The 9,286-nt window shown below is 31.5% G+C and overlaps 1 protein-coding gene across 1 annotated transcript; it reads left to right on the plus strand.

Annotated features, from left to right (window-relative positions):
* The first annotated feature begins 1,036 nt into the window (after positions 1-1,036).
* LOC114191592 (casein kinase 1-like protein 10) lies at positions 1,037-7,560 on the plus strand. The gene is made up of 14 exons (XM_028080855.1): positions 1,037-1,779; positions 1,866-1,906; positions 3,304-3,373; positions 3,513-3,661; positions 3,748-3,843; positions 4,993-5,063; positions 5,338-5,399; positions 5,523-5,586; positions 5,670-5,754; positions 6,001-6,127; positions 6,210-6,283; positions 6,373-6,424; positions 6,672-6,808; positions 6,912-7,560. The coding sequence occupies exons 1-14, from the start codon at positions 1,704-1,706 to the stop codon at positions 7,188-7,190; spliced, it is 1,383 nt and encodes a 460-aa protein (XP_027936656.1). The 5' UTR covers positions 1,037-1,703; the 3' UTR covers positions 7,191-7,560.
* The last annotated feature ends 1,726 nt before the right edge of the window (positions 7,561-9,286 follow it).

A 9,286-nucleotide genomic window follows, 5' to 3' on the forward strand; every position in this document is an offset into this window, starting at 1 on the left:
AAATTTTATTTGGTATTCTAATTTGAAATTTATACAATTATAATTTTCTTTTAAATATTTGATATCGAATAGACAACCTTCTTCTTAATACTGAATATTTGATATATTATATTTCATTTGATTTTTTATTATTTTATAAAAATTAATTAATTAATATTGAAACAGTAAGAAAATATATACATATATAGGTACAAGAATATATCCGTTATCCAAAAGAGATGAGGATGAGAAAAAAGTTTGATACTCGTTATGTTTGGAGATGAAGATGAGAATGTCGATGAATTTTTTCTATGAAAAGGAGTATGCCATAACGAACTCGTTCCCGTCCCGTTGTCATCACTACTCTTGACTAAATCGCGATATAAAAAAAAAAAACGAAAAAAAGATAAGTTAAATAATTTTTATAGATTTCTACAAAAATTATATTGTTTTACCTATTTTATCTTTAAAACGATTAACCGGATATTTATTTCAAAATTTGTACTAATGCATTGAGACATCGGTGTAATTATATCTCACGTAAACTAAAGCTCAACTAATAACTCTCTTCCATAAATACAAACTCCAAAGCATATATAAAAAGCAATTAGTGGAGACAAATACAAAGGTGACAAGTTACTTCTCTTATAAATTTAATTATTTTTTATAGTATTCAACAAATCTTTTTATTTTTCCTGAATTTAATAAACTGATTACTTTGATTTAATAAACTTTTGTACACAATCCAAATGAAACACATTTTCTATCACATAGGTAGGCTCCAACAAACTTTTAACCATTTATGGAAGTAAATTTAAGATAAATTTAAATAAATTATGAGTATCACTTTTTCAAAAGCATAAATAAACTCTTAACTTGAATGTCACACTTTTATTAGTGACTAATTTTTACAAAAATATATGGTTGATTATTTTAAGAGGATAGTCTGTTCCAACTAATCACATTTTATTTTCATGGATTCAAATTTAAAACAATTTATTTATTTATTATTAATATATATAAATAATATCGTAACTGGCGTTAATTTGGACAGTCGTCCATTTTCTTCCTCCTCCAACCTCACAATAGCTATTCTTTCTATGTTCTCTCTATCTCTCACATCACTTTCTTTTCTTTTCTTTTCTTTTTTCCGAATCTGAAATTTTTCCTACAAAATCTACTTCCTGTCCTCAAAGACAGATCCGAAGGCGGATGCCAAATCTATCACCCCTCTTTGCCCGAGAATATCGTACCTATTAGATTCCTCTTCCTTCTACATTACCGCATTTTTTCACACTATTCGCCGCAATAGAACATAATTTAGTTTATCTACTCACTGCTACTCCGGTTTGTTTTTTTTTTTTTCATCCTTTTCGCCATTCGATCTCTTTTCGTTGTAGAAGAGGAGAAGGGGTTTCTTTGAGCGACCACATAATCGCAGTGGGTGTTTTGTAGATTCTAGTTCCTGATCTTACTTCCGTTGATCAAATTTTTTTTTCCTACGATTTTTACGGTACTGGGATTAGCATAGCCTGAATTTTTGAGTTATTAAATATAGTTTTGGATCTTTGAGTTAGTGGCAAATCTCGTTGGATCTGAGATTGTGCTGCAAATGAAGCTCAATCGTTGATGAGATACTGGGAATAGGCATTTTTTTGTTTGTTTGAGTTGTTTAGTAAAGTGCTTTTGTAATTTGACAAGGATCGAGAGATTGGGTTTGTATCATGGATCATGTTATTGGTGGAAAATTCAAGCTTGGTAGGAAGATTGGGAGTGGATCGTTTGGAGAGCTTTACCTAGGTTAGTATACAGAGTATTTTGTTTTTGTAACATTAATTTGGATTTAACATCTTTCTTGATCTTCTTGTATTTTGTGTTTTGTTCAGGTGTTAATGTACAAAGTGGGGAGGAAGTCGCTGTTAAGCTAGTGAGTGCAATTTTTTGAGTTCTATTGGGTTTTTGATTGTTGTTTTACTTTTATAATATTTGTTTTTCATAGAACATAGATCAATTTATTTTGTTGTTGGACTGAAGTAATTGGTATGCTTTTGTTTTTTGGTGGCTTGACCGTCAGCTGAGGCATAGGGCAATATTTTCGGGTTTTGCGATTTGTCTTGTATAAGAAAGGGGATTTTAGGATAACTATTGTTGATCGGAAATTTTAAAGGGGATTTGCAGATTCCTCCGTGGCATCTGGCAGCCATGAAAAATACGTAGTGTTATAATAATACACTGATGGGTCATATGCTTTTCAGTGAATATATCACTGATCAGCGACTGTTTCAACTCTTGTATGTAATTTTCCACGGTCACCTGCCTAAATTATGTCTTAAATTATAGATGTCAAAATGAGTTTCAAACCGTGAGTCAACCCGGCTCACAACGGGGTCGAGCCGGGTTGGGTTGAGAAAAATTTAATTTTTTTAAAAGTGGGTTGAACTCAACCCGGCTTACTTAACCCACGGGTTAAACGGGTTCGAGCCGGGTTGAAGGTGGATGGACCCACTTAACCCACCAACATTTTTTTACAATTTTTTTTAGTTTCTTTTATTTATTTTTTTAACTTTTTTTAATAATTATTTATTACTCCTGTTATACATGTTCACAATTTCATATTTTTAAATGCTAGAATGTTGCTAAATAATATTTGAATAGTTTGAATATTTAATTAATTTGATTGTCAAGTTATACATGTTGATACTTTAAATTTTAATTATAATCTTTATAATAAATTATTTAAACAACCGTCTTATAAACAATTTTTTTAAAGTAACATGACAAAAATGTATAGTTTTTTTATTTATATTTTATTGAATAGTATGACAAAAAATATGTAATATTAACCATGTTTTCTTATACTATATGGATACTTTCTTGGAAACAATTCATCATATATTGGCGGTGAGCATGATCAAGATATTGATTCTTGATTTTACTATGATTGTCATCTCATGGGTTACTTAAAAATTTATTTAAATATTTGAATACTAAAAAAAAAAATTTTTTTAAGTGGGTTGGTAACCCACCAACCCGTGGTGGGTTGAGCCGGATTACAAAATTTCTAGCTCACCATAAAGTGAGCCGGGTTGAGTTCACTCATTTTCAACCCGGCTCGTGGTGAGCCAACCCGTGTGAGCCGGGTTGGCTTACTTTGACATGTATATCTTAAATGATTATCATGCTGTATTTGTCTATATTGGCCAGTGGGAAAGGATAACAAATATTGCTGTCTAATATTTGATTTACATACTTCGTTTGACACGGTGTTTCATGCTCCTCTGTTAATGGATGCTTATTTGGCCCCCAATTCTCTTGGTTTAACAGGAATCTGTGAAGACCAAGCATCCCCAGCTTCACTATGAGTCTAAATTATATATGCTTCTCCAAGGAGGAAGTAAGTTTTCATCCTTTCACCAGTTTTTTTTCAATCTGTACTTTATCAACTTCTTTTCTTGCAAGCTAGACTTGCATTTCTTTAGTTTACTGTCATGAAATGAAATTAGGCTATAAGCTCTTTTCATTTTTTTTTGAAGCTGGTATACCCCATCTAAAATGGTTTGGAATTGAGGGTGACTACAATGTCATGGCTATTGACCTCCTTGGGCCAAGTCTTGAAGACTTGTTTAACTATTGTAATAGGAAATTATCTCTGAAAACAGTTCTGATGCTGGCAGATCAGCTAGTAAGCATGGCTTTAATTTCAACAAATTATACTTTGGGCAAAGAGCTGCTATATTTTTACTCTTTTCTTCTATTTGGTTCACCTAGATAAACAGAGTTGAGTACATGCACTCCCGGGGTTTTCTCCATCGTGATATAAAGCCTGACAACTTTTTAATGGGTTTAGGCCGGAAGGCAAATCAGGTAATTTTGTGTATGCCACATTTATTTTAATTAAGTCTTGTCTTGTTGGGTGTTTATGCATGGCATCCCTCTTGTATTATGAAGTAGTTTCAGTTATGATTTAAGATTATGATTAAACTGTTTTCACACTATGGATATACGGAGACTTCAATGTTGCTTTAAACTTGTAGTGATCTCTTCTGTGTAGTAGCCATTGGATATGAAATTTATTATTCAGAACTTGAATGCTTAAGTGTAAACAAGCTTACCTTACTTTACATGTTTATGATAATTATTTGATAAAATCTTGATCACAACTTATGAAGAGAAATAAAATTTCATTATCCTGAATCTTGGTTTTAATGAAATACAATGACAAAGAGAGGATGAAGAATACAGAGCGGAAAATATACTCCTACCCAGTATTGGAGAGACATGCACTCTCACAAGTCAAATCCTTTCGCAAGACACACCTACTAACTTTCCCTACTTCCTGCTTCCTGCTTCCTGCTTCATATTTATTATCTCTTTCCCTCCTGGCTGTTACAATTAATTGTCTATTTGAGCAAACAGCATTTATTCTCTTTTTATTCTGACTTATACAATTAATTGTCTATTGGGTTGTAACTACTGCTGCTCACTACTTAATATTGTAATATCCGTTCTCTGCCTTATTTCTCCTACTGTAAACCTTCTTTAGGGAAGCTCTCTTTAACTTTCTGTAAACCATGGCATGATTTTGCAACTAAACCTTTGGTTCTCTTATTTCCTTTTATTTCCTTTATATGTATTTTTTCCAGTTGATGTTTGATTTTGTTTTCACTCTACTGCTCCCTCCTTTGTTGTGCCTAACTCAACTTTTTTTATTTTTTTTAATAATTTAATGCTTTATATAAGTCAAAGTTGTGTTCCTGGTACTGTATAAAACCAAACTACTTACTATTCCAGTTTACTTAAGGTTAGACTATTATAAATCTGGTAAATTATGAAGGCTTCCAAACAAATTCAGGCCCTAACAGTGTCACATAAAAGAGTCTGTAAAGAAAAGGGAGGTGAATTTACAATTAATCTTTGAATTTATTTTCTGCCAGATAGGTGTCATGTATTAAATAACTAAGTTGGTTTTGGTTAATGTTCTTTTTTTCTGTTTTTTTTTTTTATAATTTGAAGGTATACATAATTGATTATGGCCTTGCAAAAAAGTACCGGGATCTTCAAACACATAAGCATATACCATACAGGTAATAATTTTGACATTTTGTTTGAGCAGGCTCTGCAGCTTGTTTTCATTTCATTTCATCTCATCCCTTCAATATACACAGCAAACCCAATACAATATGTACTACGTATACCTCAATAATTCAGATCCACAACGAGTTATTCTAAAGACACATCGCATAAGTGTTCTATCAGATAGCTGTGGTGCTTAGTAGGGATTAAACTGATGGGTTGAATTTGAGTTTTAGACATTACTTTTCTTTTGTGAATGGTCATTGTACTTTGTCTTTTTTTCAGGGAAAACAAAAACCTCACTGGAACTGCTCGTTATGCAAGTGTTAATACTCATTTGGGAGTTGGTGAGTGAGGTTATTGATTGTGGGTTTGCTGCGTGTAACTTCTAATCAATAAATTTTTCTTAAACTTTTTAAAGTCAACATTGATATAAGTTTATAACAATCTTGTTCTAATAATTCGTGCAGAACAAAGCAGAAGAGATGATCTAGAATCTCTTGGTTATGTGCTCATGTACTTTTTGAGAGGAAGGTCAGTCAAAATACTATTTTCTTTTTTTTCTCTGCGGTAATCTTTGTTGTTATATTTTAAAATTTTTGGCTTTTGTGTTCCAGTCTCCCATGGCAAGGCTTGAAAGCTGGCACTAAAAAGCAAAAGTATGACAAGATAAGTGAAAAGAAGATGCTTACTCCAATAGAGGTTACTACTTGTTCAGTAGGCAGTTTTTATGTGAATTTTCTAATAATTAGAAAATTTGGTGCTTATTTATATTTATTAGGTTGATTACTGTTTTTTGATGATTTAATCATCAGTAGAATTTGTTCAGTGCTGGCATTTTTCTGGGAATTCTTTTCTTTAACCAAGTAGAATTGGTTCAGCAATTAATTAATTTTTTCTTTTGTATTGTCTGTTGCAAAGAATTTATTGTATGGGTTTCTGAGACAGGTATTATGCAAGTCCTATCCATCGGAATTCACATCATACTTCCACTATTGCCGATCATTGCGGTTTGAAGATAAGCCCGATTACTCTTATCTGAAGAGACTCTTTCGGGACCTATTCATCCGAGAAGGTTAACTTTGCACAAATAAACTTTGATGTTTCCTTGTGAGTAATAAAAATTTTCTAAGGCTTTGAAGCTCTTGCTTTCGTAGGGTATCAGTTTGACTATGTTTTTGACTGGACAATGTTGAAGTATCCACAAATCGGATCCAGCTCTAGAGCTCGAGTTAGTTCTTCTTAGCTAGCGTAGTTTCATTGTTTTTCTAGCAAAAGTTAAGGTTCTTTCTAATCATTTGTTTGCCACATCTTCAACAGCCAAGTGGGAAGCCAGTCATAAACCCAGGGCAATCAGGAGAACGACCTTCAGGTTTCATCTGTCTACAGTTTTTCCAGTAGCAATTGTTGTTACTTGTGTTCATAGTCCTTATAGTTTTATTCAGTATTCTGCATGTTTATGAGTTTTATTCTTATCTTATATTTGAAATTGATTATTTTGTCCTGTTCAAAGTATTTCTCCTGTACATTGTGCATGACCGAGAAGTATTTTATTTAAATTCTACAAATTGTACGAAAAAGGCTTTCATCAACTAATGAGTATTAGACTTGTATTTCAGGTGTATCAGAGATTCGAGATAGATTCTCAGGTGCAGTTGAGGCATTTGCGAGGAGGAATGGCTCTGGACTTGGTCTGCATGGTGATCATTCTAGGCATAAGTCTTCTGATGATGCGCCTTCTTCGTCAAAAGATGTGGTTAGTATCTTCTTAGTCATCATTTTCTGTCTGTATATGATATGAATTGGTAACCGTCAAACGTTTATGGGACTCTTATACTTAGTCCTGTTATTCTTTGCAGCAAGCTGATTCTGAGAGGCCTCGGAGTTCTTCTCGTAATGGCAGTTCTTCAAAGAAGCTTGTCTTGTCAAGCAGCCGACCAAGCTCTTCCGGCGAGCCCAGTGAAAGCCGTGTTAGCCGACTGGTCTCAAGCAGTGGCAGACTATCAACAACTCAGAGACTTCAACCTGCTTCCGAGTCTAAAACATCTCTAACTCGGACTTCGGGGACAAGACTTGGCCGTGATGATGCCCTCAGGAGCTTTGAACTCCTGTCACTTAGTACAGGGAAAAGGAAATGAAGAACTTTGTGATCGATGGTCTTAGTTCTTCTGCGCTGAAAGTTTCCTTTGAGATGTCTTCACATGTTAATTACTCTGTATATTTCCATCCAATGTTGAGGCTAAAGATCTCCCAGACTTCTTCAAGAAGATTTGGCAGACTCATCTTATACCTCTTCAGATGTTCTTCCATGATTATTTCAGCATGGACCCATTCATGAAGAGATGCTATGTTACTTAAGGAATTTGTTAATATTTGGCTACTTGTAAGTTGTAATAAATACATTCTCTATTTTTCTGTCAAATGAATGAAAAAGAATCTGCAAAAGTGCTTTTGAACACTTTTGCGACTTTCTATTCGTATTTCGAACCCAGAGTATTTGAGGGATGACATTATTGGCTTCAATTATAAATACAAGAATGAAAATAACTTAGGAGCATTTTGCCAATATCCAATTATGCCTAAGAATTAACTTCATAGCATGTTACACAAAAGGTGGTCCCAATAGAGTCTTGTCTTGGTCCATGAGGGAATACGACAGTCTGAAAATGAAAAAAAAAATAGTGGTAATTATTTCAGATCAATTTTGGTTTCATCTCTTACAATGTGTTTGGCTAAAATAATATATATATATATATATATATTATAAATATAAATAAAAGATTAACTATTTTACACTAAATTTTAATACAACTTTGCTTTGAACAATATTTTTAAAGTATAATTTACTTTACTTAATTATTATTTCTTTAAAAATGAATTATGTAAAATTAAAACTGTAAAGGTTGATAAAAACAGCAGAAAATCCAAACATAATATAGAGAGTTACAAACTATACTTAAAAAATCCATGGCATACAATCAATGCCACTAGGTTGACTGCGTGAAAGTTTGAGCCAGTATCCCAATAGAGGGAAAAGTAGAGTATAAGAGAAAATCAGAAAATATTTGTCTGAAGTCCAAATAAATTACTAAGAGAGAGAAAAGCAAGTGAGGAAGTACTATTATATGAAAGAAATAAAATGCATTAGAAACATTTGCATGCTTTTGTCATCCCAATTCTCATGAGTCCATTATATTGTCTATTTTAAGTTTAAATTGGTAAAATAATATCAAAGTCAAAGTTAAAATATTATTTACTTTTTGATTTGAAGATGTATTGTTTAAGAAGATCGAAAAGTACTGAAAGTGTGAAAAACAGAATTGAAATCACGAAAAATAGAATAAAAGTCGGATGCTAAATTTTTTGGTGTGAAGTGTGTTGCGAAGAAAGTAAATATAATAATAATAATTTTTCATTTATTAATTTATTGCATATAAATAATAATAAAATATATATATATTTTTAATTTATTAAACCAATAATATCATTCATATATTTTCCTTTCATTTTTTCTTTTTCAATATTATTTCTCTTAATTTAAACAGTCTCAATTTTATCCTTTTTTTTTCTCCCAAATTCATCCCTCTCAAATCTATCATTCAATTCAAGCACAACAAGTTGAAAAACACAAAATAATGTGAATAAATGTAACTTTTTCTCACTTTAGTGGCAAGAGTTTAAGAATCAAAATCAATTTTTTAAATCTTGATATTATTATCATATTAAACTCAGCGCGTACTATTAACCTATTATAATCTTATCATAAGTTTGCTTCTATCTTTCAACCTTTTGTTAATGCATTATTTAACTTTAAGGTGTACAAAATATTAAAAGTTTCAATTTCATTTTATCGTTACTGAAATACAGACAAACATAAAAGATAAATTATAAAATGTCAATTAAAGAAGGACAAAATAAGTAAAATTTTTTAACATAGTTATAATGTAGTAAGAAACAAGATATAAAGTAGAAATCTTTAAACATTTTTAATTCTTTAACTAAAATGAAAGTTTTTCATTGATAATAGGTGTGAACTTTAATTTAAGTCAAATACTGAAAATATTTAAATATTGTCCAATAAAGAAAACCAATTTCATTACTTCTAATGACATTGTTATATTAAACTTTTATTTTTAAATATATAATGCTATTTTTTATATTATTGGCAAAATCATCTTAATTTCTTACATTTTCATCTCATCAAATAAAACCCGTTAAAACTAAACCTGTAAAA

The sequence above is a fragment of the Vigna unguiculata genome, chromosome 7 (assembly GCF_004118075.2).
Source record: "Vigna unguiculata cultivar IT97K-499-35 chromosome 7, ASM411807v1, whole genome shotgun sequence".
Lineage (NCBI taxonomy): Eukaryota > Viridiplantae > Streptophyta > Magnoliopsida > Fabales > Fabaceae > Vigna > Vigna unguiculata.